The 25,537-nt window shown below is 35.4% G+C and overlaps 5 protein-coding genes and 1 non-coding gene across 6 annotated transcripts; 2 read left to right on the top strand and 4 right to left on the bottom strand.

Annotated features, from left to right (window-relative positions):
- The first annotated feature begins 2,024 nt into the window (after positions 1 to 2,024).
- On the top strand, positions 2,025 to 5,253 carry LOC106319405 (kinesin-like protein KIF22-B). The gene is made up of 12 exons (XM_013757723.1): positions 2,025 to 2,274; positions 2,348 to 2,522; positions 2,824 to 3,199; positions 3,279 to 3,484; positions 3,585 to 3,889; positions 3,967 to 4,030; positions 4,157 to 4,256; positions 4,343 to 4,518; positions 4,617 to 4,663; positions 4,767 to 4,788; positions 4,881 to 4,943; positions 5,020 to 5,253. The coding sequence occupies exons 1-12, from the start codon at positions 2,090 to 2,092 to the stop codon at positions 5,131 to 5,133; spliced, it is 1,833 nt and encodes a 610-aa protein (XP_013613177.1). The 5' UTR covers positions 2,025 to 2,089; the 3' UTR covers positions 5,134 to 5,253.
- Positions 5,254 to 5,301: 48 nt separating this feature from the next.
- LOC106319407 (metallothionein-like protein type 2, MT2-4/MT2-25) lies at positions 5,302 to 6,007 on the bottom strand. Its single transcript, XM_013757724.1, has 2 exons — positions 5,843 to 6,007; positions 5,302 to 5,692 (listed from the first exon to the last, which is right to left on the bottom strand). The coding sequence occupies exons 1-2, from the start codon at positions 5,902 to 5,904 to the stop codon at positions 5,512 to 5,514; spliced, it is 243 nt and encodes an 80-aa protein (XP_013613178.1). The 5' UTR covers positions 5,905 to 6,007; the 3' UTR covers positions 5,302 to 5,511.
- A 1,234-nt stretch (positions 6,008 to 7,241) lies between these two features.
- TRNAK-CUU lies at positions 7,242 to 7,314 on the bottom strand. The gene has a single exon. It is a non-coding gene; the product is annotated as a tRNA-Lys (tRNA).
- Positions 7,315 to 7,421: 107 nt separating this feature from the next.
- LOC106317323 (protein TRM32) lies at positions 7,422 to 10,807 on the bottom strand. Its single transcript, XM_013755160.1, has 5 exons — positions 10,689 to 10,807; positions 10,103 to 10,343; positions 9,925 to 9,971; positions 8,240 to 9,845; positions 7,422 to 8,136 (listed from the first exon to the last, which is right to left on the bottom strand). Exons 2-5 carry the CDS (start codon positions 10,263 to 10,265, stop codon positions 7,526 to 7,528), a joined length of 2,427 nt encoding a protein of 808 aa, XP_013610614.1. The 5' UTR covers positions 10,266 to 10,343; positions 10,689 to 10,807; the 3' UTR covers positions 7,422 to 7,525.
- A 903-nt stretch (positions 10,808 to 11,710) lies between these two features.
- On the top strand, positions 11,711 to 14,481 carry LOC106313913 (probable protein phosphatase 2C 66). Its single transcript, XM_013751849.1, has 4 exons — positions 11,711 to 13,426; positions 13,509 to 13,622; positions 13,801 to 14,065; positions 14,168 to 14,481. Exons 1-4 carry the CDS (start codon positions 11,882 to 11,884, stop codon positions 14,281 to 14,283), a joined length of 2,040 nt encoding a protein of 679 aa, XP_013607303.1. The 5' UTR covers positions 11,711 to 11,881; the 3' UTR covers positions 14,284 to 14,481.
- Positions 14,482 to 18,272: 3,791 nt separating this feature from the next.
- Positions 18,273 to 20,676, bottom strand: LOC106315969 (putative Dol-P-Glc:Glc(2)Man(9)GlcNAc(2)-PP-Dol alpha-1,2-glucosyltransferase). The gene is made up of 7 exons (XM_013753823.1): positions 20,407 to 20,676; positions 19,962 to 20,298; positions 19,627 to 19,888; positions 19,381 to 19,518; positions 19,088 to 19,292; positions 18,868 to 19,010; positions 18,273 to 18,776 (listed from the first exon to the last, which is right to left on the bottom strand). The coding sequence occupies exons 1-7, from the start codon at positions 20,583 to 20,585 to the stop codon at positions 18,511 to 18,513; spliced, it is 1,530 nt and encodes a 509-aa protein (XP_013609277.1). The 5' UTR covers positions 20,586 to 20,676; the 3' UTR covers positions 18,273 to 18,510.
- Positions 20,677 to 25,537: the final 4,861 nt, after the last annotated feature.

The raw sequence follows: 25,537 nt of genomic DNA, 5'->3' as shown, positions 1-25,537 counted from the left end.
ATTTTATAGTGGTTAGTCCACTAATTTAGGAAGTATATGAATTTTTACTAAATTAACTGATAAAAAATAAAACGATGCCCATGTACCATGAAAGAGAGTTTTTTATACATTAATAAAAATGTAGAATGTATAATGAAATTTTAAAACAACACTAAAGATCATAGGCTTCAGTACATAGAGCATTTACCAAAAAAAACGCAATACTTTCATAGGGGTCAACACATAGATTTGGAGAAAAATTCAAAAATATGACAATACTGTTTTAATGCATAGTTGCATCCTACACTAACATATGATGAAGGTCAAAGTGGTTTGGAACCTTTTTTATCTCTGTTTCTCTAGAAAATAGTGATTTTATAGTGGTTAGTCCACTAATTTAGGGAGTATATGAACTTTTATTAAATTAACTGATAAAAAAATAAAACGATGCCCATGTACCATGAAAGAAAGTTTAATATACATTAATAAAAATGTAGAATGTGTATTGAAATTTTAAAACAACACTAAAGATCATAGGCTTCAGTATATAGAGAATTTACCAAAAAAACGCAATACTTTCATAGGGGTACACACAGATTTTGAAAAAAAAAATCAAAAATATGACAATACTGTTTTAATGCATAGTTGCATCCTGCACTAACATATGATGAATGTAAAAGAGGTTTGAAACCTTTGTTGTCTCCGTTTCTCTAGAGAATAGCGATTTTATAGTGGTTAGTCCACTAATTTGGTGAGTATTGTGAAGTTTTACTAAATTAATTGATAAAAAAAAAATGATGCCCATGTACCATGAAATAGAGTTTAATATACATTAATACAAATGTAGAATGTGTTTAGAAATTTTAAAACAACACTAAAGATCATAGGCTTAAGTGTATAGAGCATTTACCGAAAAACTCAATATTTTCGTAGAGGTGTTAACACATCGATTTTGAGAAAAATTCAAACATATGACAACACTGTTTTAATTTATGGTTGCATCATGCACTAACATATGATGAAGGTCAAAGATGTTTAAACCCTTTGTTATCTCCGTTTCTCTAGAGAATTGCGATTTTATAGTGGTTAGTCCACCTATTTAGAAAGTATCATAAAGTTTTACTAAATTAATTGATAAAAAATTAAAATGATGCTCATGTACCAAGAGTTTAATATACATTAATACAAATGTAAAATGTGTATATAAATTTTAAAACAATACCAAAGATCACATGCTTCAGTATATAGATCATTTACCAAAAAAACTCAATATTTTCGTAAGGGTTAACACATAGATTTTGAGAAAAATTCAAAAATATGACAATATTGTTTTAATGCATGGTTTCATCATGTACAAACATATGATGAAGGTTAGAAAGGTTTGAAATCTTTGTTTTCTCCGTTTCTCTAGAGAATAGCGATTTATAGTGGTTCATCCACCAATTTATGGTGTTTTATGAAGTTATACTAAATTAATTTCTAAAGAATTAAAAAGATTTCTATGTACCATGAAAGAGAGTTTAATATACATTAATACAAATGTAGAATATGTTTAGAAATTTTAAAACAACACTAGAGTATTTACCGAAAAACTCAATATTTTCGTAAGAGTTAACATTTAGATTTTGAGAAAAATTCAAAAATATGACAATACTGTTTTAATGCATATTTGCATCATGCACTAACATATTATTAATTTTAAAAAGGTTTGAAACCTTTGTTATCTATGTTTCTCTAGAGAATAACGATTTTATAATGGTTAGTCCTTAAGGAGTATTATAAAATTTTACTAAATTAATTGATAAAAAATTAAAATGATGTTCATGTACCATAAAAAAGAGTTTAATATACATTAATAAAAATATAGAATGTGTTTAGGAATTTTAAAACAACGATATCGCATTTACCGACAAATTATTCGTATGGGTTAATTACTCGTTACAGGCCCATTAAAAAGCCTTTTTAAAAAAAAAAAAAAAAAAAAAAAAAATAGAGAGTGATCAAATTCAAACCAAGGGGATCGGGTCACTCGCTTGTACTAAACTCAAAATTTGAATAAAAGTCTTTTCTCTCTCTCTCTCTCTCTATTCTCTAACATACACACACAGAGATGGATTCGAAAACCCCATTGAAAACCAACATTCTCAATTCGTCTTGCGTTTCGAAAGTGAGGGTCGTCCTTAGGGTTCGTCCCTTTCTCCCCCGAGAGATCTCCGAAGTCCAGCCGTGTGTTTCCGTAATCGACGGTCACCATGACAGCGAAGTGGCGGTTCATCTCAAAGATCCACTTAGCTGGTAACCCTCTTTCCCTTCTTTCCAAATTGATTTTATGGATTCTGACGAATCGGTGGTTTTACTGTGGAGCCAGTCGGAAGGAATGCTACCAGCTGGATGCGCTGTTTCACGGGAGAGATGGTGATGAGAAGGTGAGGCAGATATTTGATAGAGAAGTAAATCCTTTGATTCTGGGGATTTTCAACGGTTTCAACGCTACTGTGCTTGCCTTTGGAGCTACCGGAAGCGGGAAGACGTTTACCATGCAGGTCGATTCGCTTTAAGATTTCACAGATTATTTTTGGATTTCATGGAGTTGCTATACTTTGCCTTTGATCTTTGCTTTAAAGAAAGACCATGAAAGTTGGAGACTTGATTGATATCTGCATTAAAGATTTATACTTGACTTTTTGCTTGGTTTTCAAAACCTTTATCACGTTTGAGCTCTAAAATGCGTTTCAAAAGACTATACCTTTTCTTCAAACTAGTTTGTTTGTTTTTTCTGTAAATTGCATCTTCATTATAGCAAATGATGTGTGGTTTCAACTCTTCTTGCATTATCTGTCTCAGGGAACCGATGAGCTGCCTGGCCTTATGCCATTGGCCATGTCCACCATCCTGTCTATGTGCGAGAAGACAGCAAGTAGTGCAGAGGTTTCGTATTATGAAGTTTACATGGACAGATGTTGGGATCTCCTAGAGGTTAAAGCCACCGAGGTTGCTATTTGGGAAGATAAGGATGGACAAGTTCATCTCAAGGGACTGTCTAGTATCCCAGTTAACTCCATGCCTGAGTTTCACGAGGCGTACTCATGTGGCGTCCTGCGGAGGAAAGTTGCACACACTGGTCTAAATGATGTCTCTAGTAGAAGCCACGGAGTGCTTGTGATCTCAGTACTCTCGGAAGGTGGTGTCACTGGAAAAATCAATCTCATTGATCTGGCTGGTAAATTTCTTCCTGTTTTCCAAGTATTTAATTGTATACCATCTTTCTCTTTAACGTTAACTCTACACGACTTAAGCAGGTAACGAAGACAATAGAAGGACAGGCAATGAAGGAATCCGTCTGCAAGAGAGCGCCAAGATTAACCAGTCATTATTTGCATTGTCCAATGTGGTTTATGCACTGAATAACAATCTGCCCAGAGTGCCTTACAGGGAAAGCAAATTGACTAGAATATTGCAGGATTCACTTGGGGGAACAAGTAGGGCTCTCATGGTAGCATGCCTGGTAGGAAGATAATTGTTTTATTGTTTTACAGTGAGGTTCATTTCTTTGATCAGGAAATATCCTATGTCGCTAATGTGCTGAATATGTTTGTTCGTTTCAGAATCCTGGAGAATACCAAGAATCTCTTCGCACTGTTAGCCTCGCTGCAAGGTCTAGGCAGATTTCAAACGTTGTGTCTATGAATCCCAAGGTTGAGACCCCCAAGGTTAAAGTAGACATGGAAGCAAAACTGCAAGCTTGGCTGGAATCAAAAGGCAAGACAAAAAGCTCGCATAGGATGATGCCTATACGTTCTCCGCTGATAGGTACAAATCAAAGTTCAATATCTCGAAGCTCGGTCAAGAAACTCGGTGTTCATAGATCAGCCGTTGCAGGAAGTGCCAAACTTACTGGCAAAGAACAGAGGTACCCCTTTGAATGGTTGAGTTTATTAATCATTCCATATGCCAGAACCTCTTCCCTCACAACTTATCTGTATACAGGAACGCATTTGTGAGTGCCAGGAACTTATTTGGTGGGGAAATCTCTGATGCTTCACAGTTATGGGTAAGCTGATCCTCTTGTGAAAAACATAGACATTTGTATATTATATTGCACGTTTTTGACTTATACCTTTCATACTACTGAACGGGAAGTTTACATTTAAGTATTGGAGTTCTTTGAAAAATCCAGGAACCAATACAGAATCTGCACTTAGCTTCTCCAACCAAAGAAGATGAGAGAGAGACATCTGGCGAAGAGAGTCTGTTGGTATCAGAGGCAAGCTTGAGAGGTTTGCTGCTATACATGAACCACTTGTTTGTTTAATATTTGTGGACGTTTTCTTTTAATCCTCACTTTGGTTTACGTTTATGTTAGATAACCAATTGGAGGTCGAGAAGAATTATAATGAACTCAGTCCTCTTCGGGAAGCTCTATCTCCGATAGACTCAAATGCAATGACCCCAAAAGCACCTCTTCTTTCTGGAAACGCTAAGAATTTGCAGATGAGTGGCAATTGCCAGAAGTTCAATGCCTGGAGCACTAATTTAAAGGTAGGAAGGAATCAAATTTTTCAAAAAAAAGTAAGGGCTATTATGTTGACAAGACTTAGAAATCTGATCCTTTTGGCAACTTTCTTTTCATTTCACAGACTTCCCTCGTAAATGAATATATTCACTTCTTGAATACAGCCAACAGGTAATAATAGTGTCCAGTTTCATCTGCCTGCCTTAGATTCTTTATAATCCTTTGGATCTCATAAGAACTAACTTTCACCATTTAACTATGTTTTAAAACCCAGAGAAGAGCTACTTGAGTTAAAGGTAAAGCCGCATGAATTTACATAATCTCTGCTTCCGTAGTCAACTATTGGTTTAACTCCTTCACATGGCTCTGTTTCATATATTTTTCTCAGGGAATTGGAGAGAAGATGGCTGATTACATTATCGAACTCAGAGAAACAAGCCCTGTGAAATCGGTATCTCATTCATTATTCTCCCCCAAACTTAAAACTATCTTTCATCTACTAACCAAATGTCTGAATATTTCAACAGCTTGCTGACTTAGAGAAGATCGGCTTCACCTCAAGACAGGTACACAACTTATTCAAAAGAGCCACTGAAGGTATTCTTGAGAAGCCACTTGCTGCTTCCACAACAACACCTTAGTTGTTGTCTTTATCAAAACAAGAACACTTTGGTTTCTTCACGAATTTGTGTATTGTGTTTGGAGAAGTTTCATTATGTTTGTTCTTGTCAACGCTTTATAACCAGGGAGACATTGCTTTGATTTTAGTTTGTGTATTGTGTAAGACAGAAGCAAACTTAAAATTTCTGATTACTCAAAAGACTCAAAACCCATAATATTTTTGGTTTATATATATAGTCACAGAGATACAACATAAAGAGATATCTTATGACCAAACCATAAACACACACAGACAGAGGACAAAGAAGACTTATGTCGCCGGCAAAACAACCGGAGAAATCAGCCATTATTACACAAACATTTAGATATATTGCAGTCTTAGGGTCTTATATGATTCTTCATTTGCAGGTGCAAGGGTTGCACTTGCAGTCAGATCCACATTTGCAGGCATCGTTCTCGGCGACGAAAGTCTCGCCGGAAGCCTCGTACTGAGAGTTCATAGCCGGAGCAACGCCGAGGACAAGAGTCTCGGTGGTGGTGGTCTCGCCGGAGAAGCCCAAGTCTGGGTACATTTTGCAACTGCACAAAGATGGAAATGGTGCATCAAGAATTATAGAAAATTTAAGCTATCAAAACAAGTCACGATCACTCAGAACACCACAACAGAGTCGTGCATGAAGCAGAGATTGACAACTTTAGAAAGAGGGTGATCAAGAATCTAGACTTTACCCTCCGCAACCAACGCACTTGCAGCCAGCTCCGCATCCACAGTTTCCTCCGCAGCAAGACATTTTCTCTAGAGAATTGGAAGATGGAAAGTTTTTAATTTGTCTTGATGAAGGTTTGAAACAACAAGTGAATGAAATTTATAATACAGAGGAGTCTCCTTATTTATAGGCTAAATGAGAATGTATCAGCTGTCCACCTGTCACAATCTTAGATCACTCTTACAACTTTCAAAATAAAAATCAATCATCTTGTTAATTTAAGTAGCCATGGACAAAAAGACCAGAATCAAAGAACCGAACCAAAATATCCGAAATCAAAACCTGAACGAAACCCATATATAGTATTTCTATATCTAAAATAACCGAACCAGAACCAAATCGAGAACCGAACATGTACCCGAGTATCTAAAAAAGACAAGTTTCAGCATTCTGATATAAAGTAAAATGGTTTCTATATTATTTTCTTGGGTTGTCACCATTAAGGTTCAGCTTTTATGCCTTACTCCTTAATTTGTTTTATAGGTTTTCTAGTTTATAACTTAAAATTGGCTCTAAATTTTAGTTACACAATTTTTTGAAGCTCAATTCTTAATGTTGATTGAGTGTTTACATAATAATCCTTATTTTCAAAAGATATACAGAGAATATAAAGTTCATAAACTAAATAGATATGTTTCACATTTAACAATTAACACCTAAATTGACATTCAAACTTTTATGTTTCATTATTTTTCCTTCAGAATCTCAACAATTTTCCCTTTGACTTGGCATATCATATTTGAATATTTAAATATATGGTTATAGACTGATATTACAATGGTTTTGTCTTGTTTAGGTGATGCTTGAAAAGATCTTGTAGGTTCTGGGTATTGGTTTAGATAAGTATCACTTTGGTTGATCTCGTTTCATTAAGAAAAGAGTCTAAAACAAGATGTTGCCAAAGGAAAGTAGTGTTCCAAAGTCTGGCTTCAAAGACTTCTCTGTTCAAATTGAACTGAAAGTACACAAAAGAAAGGATGCATGAGCCAACTTGAGGTGGGTCCATTATCGACCATGTCCATTCTATGTGCGTATTCGAATCGAATCTCTCCTTTTGAACACTTTCTCTAAAATCGATCTATAAGAAAGTAATGGAAAAGTTAGGAGAACCATCCGTATGGGAATATTGCAGTGTCGATAAGTCTAATCCCTACAAAAAGTTAAAAGAGTGCTTGTATGAAAGATCATTGCTCTAAAAGTTTAAACTATAAATGAATCTAGAACTGCAATTCTGAGCCGGTAACTTTTGTATTTCTTCTTCACAAACGAGTGAGCGAGGAAAGAGATCATAAAAGGAAATTGCAAGTTGATGATTTCCTTATTAAAATACTAGAACAATTCCAAACAGGTAAAAAGAATATCGCCCACCGTGGGGCTCGAACCCACGATCACAAGGTTAAGAGCCTTGCGCTCTACCAACTGAGCTAGACGGGCTTTTGTTAGGTACTGTAAGTGAAGCAGTAAGAGCTTAACATCGTGTTTTATTCCTCTACAGTCAATTTTACACACGAACTTCATCACAACAAAAAAAAAAAATCTCATACAAACAACAAGTTCTTTTCTCTCTGTTATGTACCTTAAACTCCAAGCAAAACAACAACAACCCAAAAAAATGAAGAAGTGATTCAAGTTCTCGAGTGCCCTATTAACCCGATACAAGCAGCTCTTCGAGGAGCTCCTCGAAGATTAAATCCTCAACTTCAATCCCCACACATTCACTCTCAAACTGCAAGTCCATCCACCCATCCTCTCTCGACAAATCCCTACTCATAATCTTATCAAAAGATTCCTCGTTGAGTGGCTTGTAACGCAAGTAACAGTTTATCCTAACCCAAACCTCCTTCAAAACACTATACCCCACTGGCATTGGATGGATTCTACACAGTGATGATAACGGTTTGGGACAATAATGGTAAGACCTTTCGTAGATTTCGATTAGTACCTCGTTGATTAGATCGAAGAGAAGCAAGTGGTTGCAGTTACCGCCTTCTTCTTCGTTTCTTGAACATTCCGGATCTTGGATCATACAACCTGTTGTTGTTGTCACTTCTTCGTAGACTAATGGATCTAACGGCTGGTATTCTGATTGCCACATTGAGAGCGATTCAGGTGCGTTGAAACCAGAGATCTCGAGAATGTCTCTTACATAGTTGAACTTCCCTTTATCTTGTGCTTCTACCTGGAGGACTTGGTCGATCTCTGCTGCTGGTATGCTTTCTAATTGTTTGCTTCTAGAAACACTCTCTGTATCCGAATCTGCTAAGAAACAAGTTTGTCATTATCAATCCAAGTGACTAGAGTAAGGCAATGAGATCAAAAATCTCTATATGGAGAGAGTGACTTAATGTTTAATATTTACCTAGTGGCATTAGAGATTCAGAAGCAATCTCATCAAAGTTAGGACTGTCTCCTGATGATTCATCCAAAGATTTTGTTTCAGGTTCCACATCAAGCATAAGAATTTCTCTGTCTTGTTCTGCTTCAGAAGAAGGATCATCTGTAGTCTCAGGCATTTCATGTTCTGAAGACTCAGATTGATCTTCTGAGATCTCTGAAATGTCTTCCAAAACATCTTGTTCTTGTTTGAGTGATCTACTAAAAGTTGTAAGTTGGCCAGGAAGGTCCTCAATCTTCAAAGCATAAGGAGATTTCATTTCAGGTGATGAAAGAATCCTTCCCAAGACTTTAGGAACTCTCTTCTCAGAAGGCACCGCCGACTCCTCAAGCTCAGCCTCCAATTTTTCTGAAGTATTATTATTCTTCTTCGCTTCTCTTTGAACGCTACTTTCATACAGCTGAAGATACCTGTCAACAGACCCACACAGAGACGATGTTCTTCTTATCTGCTTCAGTTTCGCGCCTTGCGCTTTGTTGGCAGGACTTGCTTTCAAAATGTCATGCCTCAAATCTTTAGAAAACCCGTACTTTCGAGGTACTTTGTCTAAGACAGCATCCATAGTGATACGGTGTTTCTCGTTCTTGTTCTCGTTAATCACATGCTTTATCTTCTGCCTTAGATCCTTGAAACGTTTGATCACCACTTGGTTCTTTCCTCTCTTCCTCGTGTAACCAGAACCAGATAAATCCTCTTCATCAGCAGATTTTTCCATGGCTTCATTAAACGTCTGAACCCCGTCTGCCCTGTGTTGTGCAGCAATGGAAGGAGAAGACATTGACTTATTCTCAACCGAGTCAAAACCATTGTTATGATCTTCTCTATTGCTACCATGAGTAGGGAATGATCCAGCTTTAGTCATTGTTTTGGAGCTAAAAGATTGTTGGCTCTGGAAATGCCTGGCTAGCGGAGAGCCTGGATCCTGCAGAACTTTTAGCAAGAAGTTTCTATTCATGTGTATCAAATTGAGAGCATCGAGACATGACTTCGCACGTCTAGGAGACGTATCATCATCCTCATTCTCAGTATGTCTCAGCTTTGGATCAAGCCAAGCTTCCTCCTCATCATCCTTCTTCTTGGAATCACTTTCATCAAAATCTGGTTTATTTTCGTCAGTATCATCAACTGGAATGTTATCTAACTTAAAGTCTTCGCTGTCACTGTTGCTTGATTCCTCGGACATGAGATAAAGCGGGTTCAACGAACCAATGGCGGGTGAGATGCCAATCGTCTGGTTAAAGACTCGGTTACGCTCATCACCGTTTGAGGAATTCTTATCAGAAGATTCCACCAACTCACTCAATGAGTCCTTCTCTTTTGGGTTTGATTGGACAGGATAAGTAGAGCTTCTTCTGTGGTGGCGACCTTTCTTCTTAGACTTGTCCTCGATTACAAGCGCCTTGATCAGAGCTTTGACAGACCTTTTGATCTCAGAATGTGTTTTTCTCCGCTTCTCTTCTGAATTGAGATTCTTGGACTTGTCCTCTGGCTTCTTTGGTTTCTCCCCTGAGTTAGACTCTTTGGACTTAACTGCAGAAGAACTAGGCTTCTTTGGTCTTTTCACTGAGTCCTGAAGCAATGAAGCCAATGGTTGTGAGAGTTGATAAGTAACTTTTATCTAATGCATATCAAAGTTTGTATGGGCTTACTACAATAGTTTCATCTTCCACCTTGCTCTTAGATACGGAAATACAATCTGGAAACAAAAAAACATGGTAAGTATTATAAACAGATGTAGAACCATGGCATTAGTTTAGGCGCAATGCTCATGAGGTTATAAAAAGCTAATGAAAAAAGGAGAGACTAATTATAGAAGTTAATCATTACCAGCAGAAGCACTACGTGTACAAGCGAGGGGTCGTTTGTGAGGAAGACGTTTCTTGATGTAACGCCAATGGTTGTGCTTAAGAATGTCAAAGAGACCCCACATGAATCCAGGATGGCTTTGTATTGGGGAGCATGTCACTTTCTCACGCAACTTCCTCCCCATTCTGATTGTTGCAGCCTGTGTGATCTTTAACAACTCACTCCACTCCACTCCACCTACAATTTTCTTTTAAAATCAAACCTGAAAGCAAGTTCCAAACATAAACACATATCAATCTTCTGCCAAAAGTATGAGCCTTGTATTTTTTTTTTTTTTTTAGTCTCTATCAATGTCTCTACCATATGAAATGTATTGGATCATTAACCGATTATGAAGGACAAAGGTTATTCTGAATTCATTCCGTAGTGAAACGTAATCATAATCTTCTTTTGTTATCGTAATCAGAGGCAAAATGTAGTTAATGTCATCTAAACACTATCAGATTATGCCATTTTTACACACAACCAAAAAAACAATTATCTCATTTTCCAAGGCGCTCATCAATATAATCGCAGAAACCGAGGAAACGGAGTCAATTTCATTTACCTGTTGGAGATGAATTTCTACGGGATTTGCGAGGAGGAGCATCTTCTCGGTCGTCGTGTCCATGGCGAAATCGAAAACGAGAGAGTGAGAGGAGAGAGCGGAAGCGTGCGTAACATGAACATTGGCCGTCTCGCGAATTTTTTATTTATTTGTTTTTTTTTAAAAAATATTATTAAAGGACAAATAAAAACCACCTCCCCCATTAGAGTAGTACTATGTGGCCCATTATTATTCGTAGCCCATTATGGTTTAAGGCCTTTTACATTTAGCAACCGGTTTTGAGAAGAAGCATTTGGTGGCTCTGGGTATATTTCTAATTTCAGAAGGTGAAAGGACAAGTCGAATCGAATCTCACGATTATTCAGATCTCTTTCTTTACAGATTTGACTCCACAAGACTTATTCACTATCCCAAATTAGCATTTTGCATGATATTCACCTTGTTTTCTGAAATCAAATCTTCATAGAAACACTGAAACAAATACTATTATGAGATCGTCATTTAGTACTGTTTTTTTGTTTTTTACATATAGTTTTTTTTTGTTCTAAATACTTGTAGAGTTCTTTTTACCATTTTCACAGTAACGTAATGATTTAAATGAGCTTTTCAAATAATTTAGTTAATTGGTTAGCTACGAGACTTCAACACTTAATTAAGTCATTTGACTTTTTGCCAATGTATATTTTAATGCCTCTCCTTTATCTTCTTCAAAAGTCAACTCCCTCCAAAAAAAAAAACAACCTGTTTTTATAAAATTCTGAACAGAAAATATGGTGTGTTTATATTTGGTTTAGTTAAACTCAAATTGTATAGAGCATCACTAATTCAGAATGTTGACAGGGGCAAAGTTATACACCCTCCTCATTAGTCATTACCTTATTTTAAAACTAATTATTTTTGTATCGTTAGTTAGTATTAAAATAGTAGAAAGCATAATGTCGGAAATAGTATATTGAAGTAGTATAATTTTACTAATTCCACTAACATTAGAATAAACCAAATTCATAAAGAATAAACTTTCAAATGTCAACTCTCTCTCTCATTCTCTCTCTCTTACATAGGTGGTGACTGTCTCTTCTTCTTCTTCATTTTGGTTCCACCATAAATTAACCAAACTCCATTCACACCATCGATCTCCTCCTTTTATGAACCATCGCTTCATATCTGTGTGTTGTTACTTACTTCTTTGACAGATGGGGAATGGAGTCACCACTTTGAGCCCCTGTTGCACCGGCACCGTCGCCGGAGAAATCTCCCGGCGATACGATGTATCTCTCGTCCACGACGGACTCGGCCACTCCTTCTGCTACATACGACCGGACGTCACCGGAGTAGCAGTGTCGCCTTCTTATACGCCGGAGATTCCTCTCCGATCAGAACCTATCCCAGAAACCACCACTTTCCGATCGATCTCCGGCGCTTCGGTCAGCGCGAATCCGTCAACAGCTCTCTCCGGTTCTGCTTCGTCGGATTCAGACTGTATGTACAGCTCAGCCTCCGCGTTCGAGAGCTCTGGTAACTTCGCGTCTCTCCCTCTCCAGCCTGTGCCGCGCGGCGGCTCCACGTGTCAGTCGGGTCCGATTGTTAACGAGCCGGGTCACGAGTCGGGTCCGTTTGAGAGGAGGTTCTTATCGGGTCCGATCGAAAGCGGGTTGTATTCGGGTCCGATAGAGTTTATGAAAAAGAATAAGACAGAGAAGGAGAAACCGATGAAGAAGAAGAAGGTAAGAAGAAAAGCCTCACCGGAAAAACCTAAACCGAAGAAAAAGAAGAACTTTCTCACATTCAAAGCCTTGTTCACCAATCTAATCTCCAACAATAAACCTAGCTCGAAGAAGAGTGTGATCGAGCCGATCAACGGTTCTGAATCACCAGACTCTGATCGTCATCATGAACCTGAGATTGTCAACGAGAATCCTAAACCTGATCACAAGCGAGAAGCTAAAGAAGAGGAAGAAGAAAAGAACAAATGCTCTGTTTTGGATGTTCAATGGGCTCAGGGGAAAGCAGGGGAAGATCGTGTACACGTGGTCGTCTCTGAAGAAAACGGATGGGTTTTTGTCGGAATCTACGACGGTTTCAGCGGTCCCGATGCGCCGGATTATCTACTCAACAATCTATACACCGCCGTGCAAAAGGAGCTCAACGGGTTACTCTGTAACGACGAAAAGCTCAGAACTTTAGGACAAAACGGTGACACTCAAATCGGAAAACGTTCCGACAAGGAAGATTCGGATTCGGGCAAAGAGAATTTCCCTGTAACGACGAACATTGACGCGGTTGCTTCCGGCGCAAGAAACCAAGAGAAGAGTGTGAAATGGAGATGCGAGTGGGAGAATAACGATACCAAATCTGACAACGACTGTGATCAGAAAGGATCAAACTCGACGACAACAAACCACGGAGATGTCCTGAGAGCTCTTGTGCAGGCTTTGAGGAAAACAGAGGAGGCGTATCTAGAGCTAGCTGATACGATGGTTGAAGAGAATCCTGAATTGGCATTGATGGGATCATGCGTCCTCGTGACGTTGATGAAAGGAGAAGATGTTTATGTCATGAATGTTGGAGACAGTCGAGCGGTTTTAGCGAGGAAGCCTAATGTGGTGGTTGGAAGCAGGAGGCAGAAGGAGATGGAGAGAATCAAGGAAGTTAGAGAAATGTTTATGAATGGAGCAATAACGCGTAATAGTTTGGTTCCTCTACAGCTTAACAAAGAACATAGCACACGTATTGAAGAGGTAAACACACAAAGAATCAAATGTTAAGTCTGTGGATTGAGAAACTGATGGGTTAAAATTTTGTTTGTTTAAATGAGTACAGGAAGTGAGAAGAATCAAGAAGGAACATCCTGAAGATGATGGTGCAATAGAAAATGATAGAGTTAAAGGTTATCTTAAGGTTACTCGTGCATTTGGAGCTGGATTTCTCAAACAGGTGAATATTATTAACATTATTAATATATCATGGGCTATCCAAAACAATTTGATATAGACAATTTCCTTTAGCATTATTTGGGTTTTGTAAGATGATTTTATGAACCAACACTTATAGACAAATCTTATTGTATCTAATATTTGTGTTTTTATTTTTGTCTCTTTGTTTTTGTTATCAGCCTAAATGGAACGATGCACTTTTAGAGATGTTCAGGATCGACTACATCGGGACATCACCGTACATCACATGCTCTCCATCTCTATGTCATCACAAGCTAACGTCACGTGACAAGTTCTTGATCCTCTCTTCGGATGGGTTGTATGAATATTTCTCTAATCAAGAAGCCATTTTCGAGGTTGAATCTTTCATCTCTGCTTTTCCTGAAGGCGATCCAGCTCAACACTTGATCCAGGAGGTCCTCCTACGTGCTGCCAACAAATATGGTAAGAAAAAATAAAATATTTAATAAATAAGTCAAACTACATTTAAATTTGATTATCTCCAACCAACGTTGAAGTCTGATTTTTTGGTTTGTTATATTTTAGGTATGGATTTTCATGAACTGTTGGAAATACCACAAGGAGATCGTCGGAGGTATCATGATGATATCTCTGTGATTGTTATCTCACTTGAAGGAAGAATATGGAGATCGTCCATGTGAATATTGTTATTATTTTTTCATGAATTGAATCCTTTGAAGAACTAATTCCAATAACTCGGTTTGTTTTTTTCTTTTTCCAATTTGAATTTTTCTCACAATATTTTTCATTTGATGTATTTATTTTTACCTAAATAGTTTAGTGAACAAAAGCGAACCAAAGTGGGCATATACATATCTTTGGCTTTTCTTGGTTTCCTTGTAAATCAAATCTTTTTCTCTTCGCTTGATATAATAGAACTTTATCAAAAACCGCAAGTATTCTTTCTATCTCATATTCTAGGTTTCTAACTACAGTACTTACAATTTAATATCAACAGCAACATAACATATGTCTGAGTCTGCAACTCTTTACTATAGACCATTGAATACGTGCGTTGTTGAAATAATTAGTATGTTAGATCTAGAAGATCCCAATGTCAAGACCATATATAATACATACGTGTGTCGGTGTGTGTATACTTCATTTTAAAAAATTCCATGCGTTTAACTTCTTTTTAGAAAATATTTCCCACATTTTTCATGGATATATTATATTCCTTAAGAACTTTGTTTTAAAATTCAAACTATTTAAAACCTAAAAAAAAGCCTTTAAGTCTCAACTTCGAAGGGTTTGTATCAGTTTCTTTTGATCTGAAAATGTGGAAAGACGTGTTCGGGACGCTTTGTCAATGGTTAGATAACAACCTCATTTGACATATGATCTATCAACTTATCCATCATACTCACAGTTTTGAAATCAAAAGTTTTTTTCCTCTCAGACTTCCAATAAAAAATATCTTCTTTTACTTTCACAAAGACTTTTGCCTTGTTGTTCTTGTTCACGAAAATATACAAAATGTTACTTTTTCAAGTTTCATATTATGAATGTCAATATGAAGATATATTTCATCATACTCGGCCATAAAGATAGAATATGATCAGCTTCACATTTTCTTATCAGTCACGATATGTATTGACAAATTCAAAATGTATTTGTGACTATTATAAATTTATAAGTCAAAAAGTTGTCTCTTTTATTTTTCTCGTTGTCAAAATTATTTATCAGAATCAGTCATATTATTAAGAGAGCAATTTTTTTTTGCTTAAAAGAGCAATGTTACATATATATGATCTGCATTTTACATATATCTTTTAGATTTATTTGTTCTAACAATAAGAAAATGGTCACAGCTCTCAACTAGTAAAACTTTAATTTTCTAGTATGATCAATCATATATATTAAGAGAGAAATGTTACAAATATTATGAGCTTTAAGCTAAATAGATGAACTGTTCGCCATTTTTCTGAGTTTGGTAAAACTACTAAAACATTTAGGACTGTATCAAAAGAAAAAAGCACACGTTTGCTCCTAACATTCGACTGTATCTATTTCTGACAAAATAGTAAAGCTCTGCTCCCAAGACTTTGGAAGTTCTCTTCCACATTGACTCACCAAACATTCTCACACACATAAACCATCCACTTTGCTTTTCCTTATTAGGTGACCATTACATAGTCTTCATATCGGAAATACATAGTTGGTAATGTGTAAGACAGCAACATTTTCATTTTCAATCACAGTTTCACATACGTAGGACCACGCTCGAGACAATTTCCAATACTAAAATTAGTTAAATCAATTTTTTAAATAAACACACAAGTAGAAGAATACAACTAACTTCTCTTATCACAAGCTCATTTTACTTTTATGCAAATTTTATTTTTGTAGAAAGCCTAAATTCAATATAAGAAAGAAACACAACATTTCAGTAGCGGCAAGATCGGTTAACCTAAATCGGTGTAGTCGAGTCAGCATTTCAAGTAGTTGAACCCCGAATCTCTCCAAGACCGTTGTAATGGATTCCAGTAACAGAAACCTCAAAACTGATGATTTTTTTGAAGAATGCAACTAACTTCTATGATCTGCATTTTACATATATGTTTTAGATTTTTTTTTTTGTTCTAACAATAACCAAATAGTCACAACTCTCAAGGACTTATCCTTGTGCTTATCTTGTGCATATATTATCTAGTGCTTATCATTGCAGGGAAATAGGAGGGATACATGTTTTTTTTTTGCAAGAGCAGTGTGCTGGTCTGCAGAGCCAAATAGAACAACTAAGTCAAGAGCATGAAACTTCCTTGATGGTATTTCAGTTTCCTTCAAACGAAATTTATTAGATTTCTTCTTTGATTCCTCCAACTTTCCAGTGTCAAAAGTAATTTGATGTTTTAACCATTTGCAGATGCTCTCAGAACACCATATGTCACGTAAGTATTTTGTTGATACATATGTGTTGTGTTATTGGCTTAGGTGAGAGTGGAGACATTTGCAACAGACCCAAAGAAAAACATTCCATGGAAGAAGATTCTTAAAATGGGAGAGACTGTGTTCCATCGAACACGCAATCCAGCTGATCCGAAGGACAAATGGAGGAGGCACAACCCTAGCCACTAGTGCTACTATCACGTCGTCATTTTGTAAATAAAAAATATATAGTAGACTTTGGTTTATATTTAATGATGTGATGAATTGTGTGTTCCAACATTGGTCTAAGTCTCAAACGTATGAAAAATTTCAAAACAAAACAAGAGTAAGTATAGGTTCGAGTGTTTAGGTACCCGTTGGTATTCGGGTCAGATATTTTGGATTTTGGTTTTAATTTGTAACACACCATAGATCCCGTTTTAGTAAATTTGTGAGTACGGGCCGAGTTAAGATATAAAAAATCGATTTTGGTTCTAATATGTATCACATCTTAAAATCTATAAAGTAACCATATACCGTTAGGATTCAGGTTATATCAGATTGGTTCGGATTACCCAAATAAAAATCTAAAATTTTAAAACAAAGCATAAGAAATATTTCTTAAACATTATTTGAGAAGTCATTTGCCACATGTACTCTACACAATCAATTTCACAAAAGAAATGTGACATGTCTACTAAAATTGATGACATAGATTATGTCTGAATCTGAGATGGACAATTACACTTACCGTGATTTATATTTTTGATAAGCTTTTTAGAATATGGTAACAATTCATACATTACATTTAATGTTGATTAATGTTTGATAAACTTTTTAGAATGTGATAATAACTTATAAATCATCATTAAATTATATATATATATATATATATATATATATATATATATTCAAATACGACATTACAAGTTCTGAAATATTATTGTAATGTATTGTTCACAAGCGTAAAACAAGATCAGCTTGATATCAATGTATTGTCATCATCCAACCAATATTCGGCATGGATTTCATCATTGATTTCTCTTGTAATCGTTATTGTCAAATCATATTTTTTGACGGGTTAGATTATTTTCTCAAGAGCTTGTTTTGGCTTTCTTGATGCGATGTATCATATCAACTATTGTGTTATTGTCTTTGATAGACAATATTGGATAAAAAAGCCTTAGCCGAAAAAATGTTCTGAAATATTACTTAATTCTAATTTTTAGAAGTATACAATTTTATTACTAAAATTTTCTACATTTTTTTAAAAAGCTTATAAATTTTTAAATCGCAATATCATTAGTTTCTTTTATATATCTACAAATTTTATAAATATTTTTTAGTTTAAAATTTTGATAATCATACAATTTTTATATCGTTTTTTATTAATGTTAGACAAGTTGATTTAAATATTTAACCAAAGTAAATAGATAAAAATCTATCTGAGATTATACTTTTATATATACTCACATATTATCAAATATAATTTAAAATAACAAAAATGTTTTTATCTTACTTTTTATGTTTAATTTAATTAATTTATATTAAAATATTGATAAGAAACTAATAAAATTTACAATATTAAAAAAAATATTTTTAAATATCATTTAAATTGAGAAAATTTATTAAGCACGTTGTGTAGAAAAACACCCAGTATATATTTATTTATATAAAATTAGATATATAAAGTACTTATTTGAAATTTAAATGCTTATCGTAAATATCATATCAAAATAAATATAAAATTGAATATTGAAGTACATATTATGCTTCAAATATTTCTATTATCACAAGCTCATTTAACATGATGTAAATTTTATGTTTTGTGCAAAGGCTAAATTCAAAATAAGAAAGAAACACAACATTTCAGTAATGGATTCCAGTAACAGAAACCTCAAAACTGATGTGTTTATATCGACAGAAAATGGTATGAACTCGCCAGTTTCCGAGGGACCTACTAGTAACTAATTGCAGCAAAAGAGTATAAACCTTTGTCCCTACCAAATAAACCTTTGGACACCATCCTCATGGCTCCACTTGAATGGTCTAAACAAGAACATAGCCATTGTAAACACATTGATACACACAAAAATCGTTCCAGTAAGAAGCCAAGTTGTGTAACCGCTGCTTCTGACACAGGAGTGAAGCATGAAGATATAAAACGGAATGGTGTAATATCTGAACTCGATCAATGGCGTAGGAACAAGAACAGCACATGTAGCTAAGAAATAGACCAACACCCAGATCTTGCTTCGAGTTTTTGCTGTCGGATTGAGACAGAACCAAAGTCAAATTCACAATGCCAAAAAAGGAAGATAAAAAAACCGTCTCACACAAAAATGATTTGAACATACCTAATAAAGTTAGGATTGAGAACCAGGAATAGACGTAAACCGGGACTAGCATGTATTTCATCAACCAATGAGCGTTGATAATTTTCCTCCATAGATAGAATGGATAGTGGCGATTATCAGCGAGAAGATAAGGATGAGCCAAGCTGCAATTATTTTTCAGAATGAGAGTTTGTAGTGGAAGACCTTAAGAGGTGTTTTGAGAGGTGTCAAGAAACTGAACCTGAAAAAGTGTACAGAGGCAAAACCAGCTACTAGAGCCACAAGAGTTAGTAGAAGGCTTAAGGGCCAATTTCTTCGGAGCTCTTGGAGTAGATTTCTCACTTGCTCTACTGAGAAGTGTAGGGGAGCAGTAAAAAGTGCAGAGACGAGGCTAAAATACATTATCTGCGCAAAATGTGGTGAAACCACATGAGCCTCTTTTGCACCTGCGGATTTTGAAATTGATGGATTAGTAAAAAAGACAACAGAAACATAACTTTCCATTTACAGAAAACGCATATGGATGAATCATACCGAGGACTATACCGCCGTTCCAGAGTATAAAAATACCAAAGGCTACCACAACCACGATGAAAGGGCTGAATTTGAACAAAATCTTCCACTTCATATTCCAAGATGTGGAGATTACATCATAAACATCATAGACTAAGCCTGTATATTGTTTTCATTAAAAGATATGTACAAAAAGACCCTTAGATATTGTAAGAGTAAGGAACACTTATGTTTAGCAGTATATATGTCAAACTATTAGCAACATACCTGAAGTATCCTCTGCTGAAGAAACAGATTTTCCACGGTCAAAACTGTCTCTAGTATCCAAGTTGTTATCAGGTTTTCTATTTCTAAGATTCGATCTCAGAGTTGCTTCTTTCCTATCAATGGACTGATGCAAATCTTTATTTACTTTTTGTTTATCCATTTTCCGCGGAGAGTCAAGAGTGAAGTCTAAAACACCTGAGCAAGCAACGAAAAGCATCCAGACTACATTTGTTTGCCTGATCAAAATCGCTAAAGTACCAAACTGCAAGGACAATAAGCATAAATAAATTTGTAATTCTGACAGGAAAACAACAAACAGCTTCAAAATGACTTACCACAGCACTGAGGATATATCTTCTCCTCAAACAAGCGAGGTACATGGCAAGAAAAGTGGTGAGAGACGCAACATCCGTATAGTAGAGGAAAGTGAAGAACCAGTGGAGAGGGTAAAGAGACATGACCAAAGCCATTAAAGTTGCTTTTCTATCACTGAGACTCGGCCCCAAGAACCTGATAATCTCATACACTAGAACTCCACACAAGACTGCAAAAACAGCATTAGTAGACCGCAGGACAGACGCAGAACAAGCTTCTGAAAAGAGTTGAGAAGTAGTTCTCATCAACAACATTCCTGGAAACAGAGAAGCAACATGTGCTAGTGATAGACAGTACCTGCAACAACAACAGCAAAAAAAAAAAAAGATTCAAACTTTCAATCACTCTCTTCTTAAGTTTTGCACTAACAAGACAAAATTAAATTAAGAAGGAAGAGAGCATTACAATCCAGGTGGGGTAGTGATCATTGGATCCCAGCTACTGAAATTGCCATTGCAGTATTGCTGAGCCTGAGGCACATGGAATATCTCGTCCATGTAGGGATCGGGAACTATGTGGTTGACGATGATCGACATGGGAATCACCCACAAGCTCGTTATAGCTGCAAGCGCTAGTCTCCCCATTGTTTTTTTGTTTTCCTTCAATTCCCCGGGGAAAATTGAAATCGAATTTTGCCGGAGAAACAAGTGAGCTGAATACAGTGCGATTCCGATTGACCAGAGAGGAGTCAAATCCAAAATCAACATTACTAGATTTTTATTGGGCCTTACTAGTTTTCTGACTAAAGCCCAAGTCCGTTCTAAAGAAAAAGCCCGAATCAGTTCTAAACTAGTAATATAAAATGGTGATAGTTTATCTTTATTAGTTTTTTTTTTTAATGTAAAGATATTATTACTAATTTCTTCTTTTTCGACATAAATACAAAAGATAACAAAAAAACAGAGAAACGAGGATAAAATTCTAAACACAGACTCAATCTAACTATAAAAGACAAGACATACACAACAACTACAACCGCACTCCCGAGACTTGACCAAATCCGCACCATCAATTTGCCCCAAAAGGATGAGCCAAGTTTAACCGAGAGTTGAAATCCGGTAATTTATCTTTATTAGTTATTACTATCACCGTTCTATTTTAGGTTTTGAGCTCCATATTTTTTTAATTTTATATGAATATATTTATTTTGTACTTTAAGAATGGTTCATTTGAATAAAGTTTTTCTAGCTAAGTTCAACAAAAAAATTCTTACAATTTAGAAATATATTCCTTTAGTATATAACTCTTATCTGTTTTTGGTTTAAAAATTTAACAGTATCGAGTTGAAACTACTTGCAGCTTGCAAATCCATTGATACAACTAAAATATTCATCTTGACCAAACAATCAAACAAATTATAAAATATGTGTATGTGTCGTAAAAAGCGAAATTCTATAATTCATGTAAACAATGTAAGTTCCATTATAATTATACTATATGCAGCAGTATTAAGATTAACATTAAAAGTGGAAGGCCATGATTGATAATTACTAGAGGACAAGGCTAAGCATGTCTTACACATATAGACAGCAAAGCTGCCGTGAAGAATATACACTGCAAAGCGAATTTATCAAAAGACGAGGGAATCACTATCGAAGCTTTTAAGATTGAAAGCATTTAATCAGTCTCTGGACCCAGATCCCAATCGTTAACTAATTTACTATTAGTACTATTTGTTTTGACTTTATTTTATATTAGTACTTTTGAGGAGAACACTCTACAAATAAGCTGTTTTTGTTTTGTTTACAAATGGGTAACTAAAATGACATAAAGTTAGCAATAAAAACATAATCATTGATTCCAAAAGATTGTAGGATGTTTCATATGGTATACAAGTTTCAAGAGATTTGAAATTTTTTGACGTCAAACACACAATTTTGCGGTATGCCTTAAAAGGTAAAACTACCCCCATTTGTCTATTAAAAGAACTAGGGAAATGAGAGAGAAAAAACTAGGGAAAAGAAAACTAGTTGTAATTTCTTATTTATTAGATAGAGTGGGTAAACCCAAGAAAAATAAATGGTCCAAAATTTCCATGTGGATTTGATTCAAATCTGTCTAAGCAGCATTGGTGATATACCATAAAATATCTCATTTTATATCTCTCCATATGTAAAAAGTACATCACTTTTGCGATAAAAAAAAAGAGAGAAACAACCTTTTGTAATGTTACTTGGAGAATCTTTGTTGATACTGGAGTTGGTTATTAATTTATTCCAAATCAATATCACATTTATAGGAACTAATATTATAGAACTTGTTAATAATATCAAACTTTTTGAAATTCTTAAATTTAATATAATGCATAAATTTTTGTTGAATGATATGTTAGCACAAAAGTCCTTTTTTTTTACTTGTTGGTGAACTGCTTTATAATAGTTTGTGAATTTTTATTGTACGAAGTTGTGATTATTTTTCAGATTATTGAAATTGGTCAATGGGAAAAACATATTATTAGATTATGTTTGTACTCATGTTGAGAACTTTGCTGTTAAGTTTTTGACCTCTTAAATAGTTAATACTTTAAATCTTATTGAGTTAGGAAAAAAGCAAATAACAAAACGTGAAAGATGGAGGACATGATGATCAACCATGTGCGTAGGCATCACCACCACATGTATAGCTATTAACCAATCTTTCATTATCCCTCTCTAATTCATTTAACCTTATCACTTAATCCATACATAATTCCGTGATATAGATATTATAGCCTACGTCGTTATTCATAACTTATTAATCTGGAAGGACCTGCTGGTAGACATCGTTTAATTAAAAAAGCATGGTAAGTTTACCAAATCTAAATTTAGTGGTTCGCATTTTACGGCTGAGGAATCCAAGTTATAGGTTTCCACTCGTATCAAGAATAAATTTAACTCCTTTAATTTATAAAGATAGTTTTCAGTTATAGGCTAGCTCTGAACATGAAAGATCGCATCTAAATTTAAAGATCTCAAGATTAGGCTTATGATTAGTAAGTAGTAGTCATAGTCATACCCCGAACTATTGGCTATTGCTGCTGACTATTGGCTATTGCTGCTGTTGTAACAGAGGTGAGAAAGAACATATGCGGAAACAGAAGAATAAAAGCGATGTAACTACGACACAGATATTTAACGTGGTTCATCCCTAGGCCTACGATCACAGACAAAGAGATATCTTATTATTGGAAGCGATATTGAGCTTTAAAAATGCAAGTTTAGGGTTACTTCGAATACAAGATATATATAGTACCATCCCGTATCTAAAACCCTAGACTTTATAGACTCATGGGTCTAAGCCCACGATCAGATGTAAATCCATAATAACTTGATGTAACGCTTTTGATGTAACCGAATCGGTATGATGTACGTGACGTAACATCCATCGCCTAGATATAACATCCAGATTCAAAGCATATCAACCACTGCATATTCGATATATTATGCTCTTCTTTACGATACTATAAAACAATAGATGGACAGAAACTAAAGTTAGAACATGAAACATAAATTAGTTCGATTTTCTTACATGTTAAGTTGGCTTGAAAGCATTATTATTTTCATTTAGGATTAGAGAAATATTCTAGGAAATATTCTAAAGGATATGCATTAAAATACAAAGAAAACACCATATCTCCATCTTATAGTACATATATATTTTACTGCGCAGAATTGGAATTGACTTTCATTCTACTTTTACACTAAAAGAATCATTTGTACCATTAATTCGTTTTCATATTTCAAATCTCAAACTGTCAAACATAACATCTTCTAAAGTCATTGAGAGTTTAAACATATCATTTATGTCCTGTGGGTAAGCAAAATATTTCGATTTTGAGAACGCTCAGGTGGCCTAGCGGCAGTACTGAAGCAGGGTTCTCACACACGAGTCCGAGAGGTCGGGGGTTCGATCCTCAACGACACTCGAAGGGCCGGGGACGGACTGGAACCGTAAAAAATCCCTGTCCGACGTCAGGTGGGCTACGGCCAGTACTGAACGCCGGCTTTGGGGGTTTCTTGCAAGGGGGCCCCTTCAGAGGTGGGGACAGCGTCTAAAAATAAGGGTGTAAAAAGCCTGTTTAACCCACACAAGTTTAGTTACAATAAAAGTTATGATTTGATGTAACTTGTCGTTAAACATATGTGAAACAAATTATAAATTTACTTAATAAGTTAGTTATTGTTTACAAGCATATGATTGAGAAAAAATGATATATAGATTGTAGTATATAATATTTTTAAAAAGCCTGTTTAACCCACACAAAAAAAAACCACGCGTTAGTGGTCCAGTGGCGATCCTCGACCTGGGAAGTCATGGGTTCGAGTCCCGCTGGCGGATGTTGCTCTTGAGGGCCTTCGGGCCCAATACGGACACTTCCAACTACGCTGGCCACTGGTGGGATTTAAATGGGGTGATCACCAGCCCTCCTGGAGACCTCGGCGGGCTCCCCGGCTTAGCTCCGGTGGACGGTCTTTGGTTGATAGTCGGAGCCTTACGAGGTCTTCGGATACCAGGGTTATCAAAAAAAAAATATTTCGATTTTAAAAAAAAAAATTAAAAATTAACTTTCTCGTGTTTGCTCACGGAGAAGGAAAACAATGTCAGTAAATTAATTAGTTTAGTCAATTATTAGTTGGTGCTTTGTTGCTTGCGTGCACGATAAAGTAAGCAAGAGAAACTATTTCTATTTTTCTTTTCACAATTTTCTTTTCTTTGTCGCACAATGGGCCAAAAATGATAAGACATCATCTGATGAAACATGAGAAACTAAAACATACTCGGAAGTTAAAAATGTATCGCGAGGTCCCATGCAAGGCAAAGGCTTGTGCGTCTGATATTCATCAAAGTTTGTGGAGACATTTCTTACCTTTTAGTTTTCTTTCCGATCGATATATTCATTTCCGTTTAGTTTTCTTCGAAAATTAAATCCTTAAATTTTACAGAATGCAAATGCTCAACTCAAAGTAAAAGAAAGAGGGATTAAAAACACTATTATAACAAATGCAGTATTGATGTATGAATGTTAAGACTAAGTACAACTATATGAAACTTTATATAATACATTCATGATCATGCTTATATTAGAGCTTTGACAAACTTCAGTATATGAAACTAAGAGTTCAAAATCGTAAGTAGAATTAGGTTTCCCACACGTAAATTAATAATAGCAAAATTATGTAATTCACTTTTTCCAATAAACACATGTAAACCATTTAACGCGAGGACAATCAGAGGTCTGTTGATAATTGCATTGAAATAAAGATATATAAACATAACTTTGCAAGGAGAATAGTTTTTTTTTATATTACTATAGTTGAAAATCATACATTAAGCTAAATATGTTTTTTTTTGCTATATGGATATATCAGACTCTACCTTAAACAATGTTGTACATCGAAAAGGTTCTAAGAATTAAGTTGTGCTAGTTAAATGGTCAATTCTATATATGTGTGCGTATACATGTATGTACACAATAATGAGCATATAATATATAAAAGAAAAATCAAATAAACTAAGATTTTCTTTTGTATCCCGCCAATTAGGAGACAGATCATTA

The sequence above is a fragment of the Brassica oleracea genome, chromosome C9 (genome assembly GCF_000695525.1).
Source record: "Brassica oleracea var. oleracea cultivar TO1000 chromosome C9, BOL, whole genome shotgun sequence".
Classification (NCBI taxonomy): domain Eukaryota; kingdom Viridiplantae; phylum Streptophyta; class Magnoliopsida; order Brassicales; family Brassicaceae; genus Brassica; species Brassica oleracea.
The sequence above is the reverse complement of the archived record's forward strand: the minus strand, read 5'-3'. Positions and strand labels throughout refer to the sequence as shown.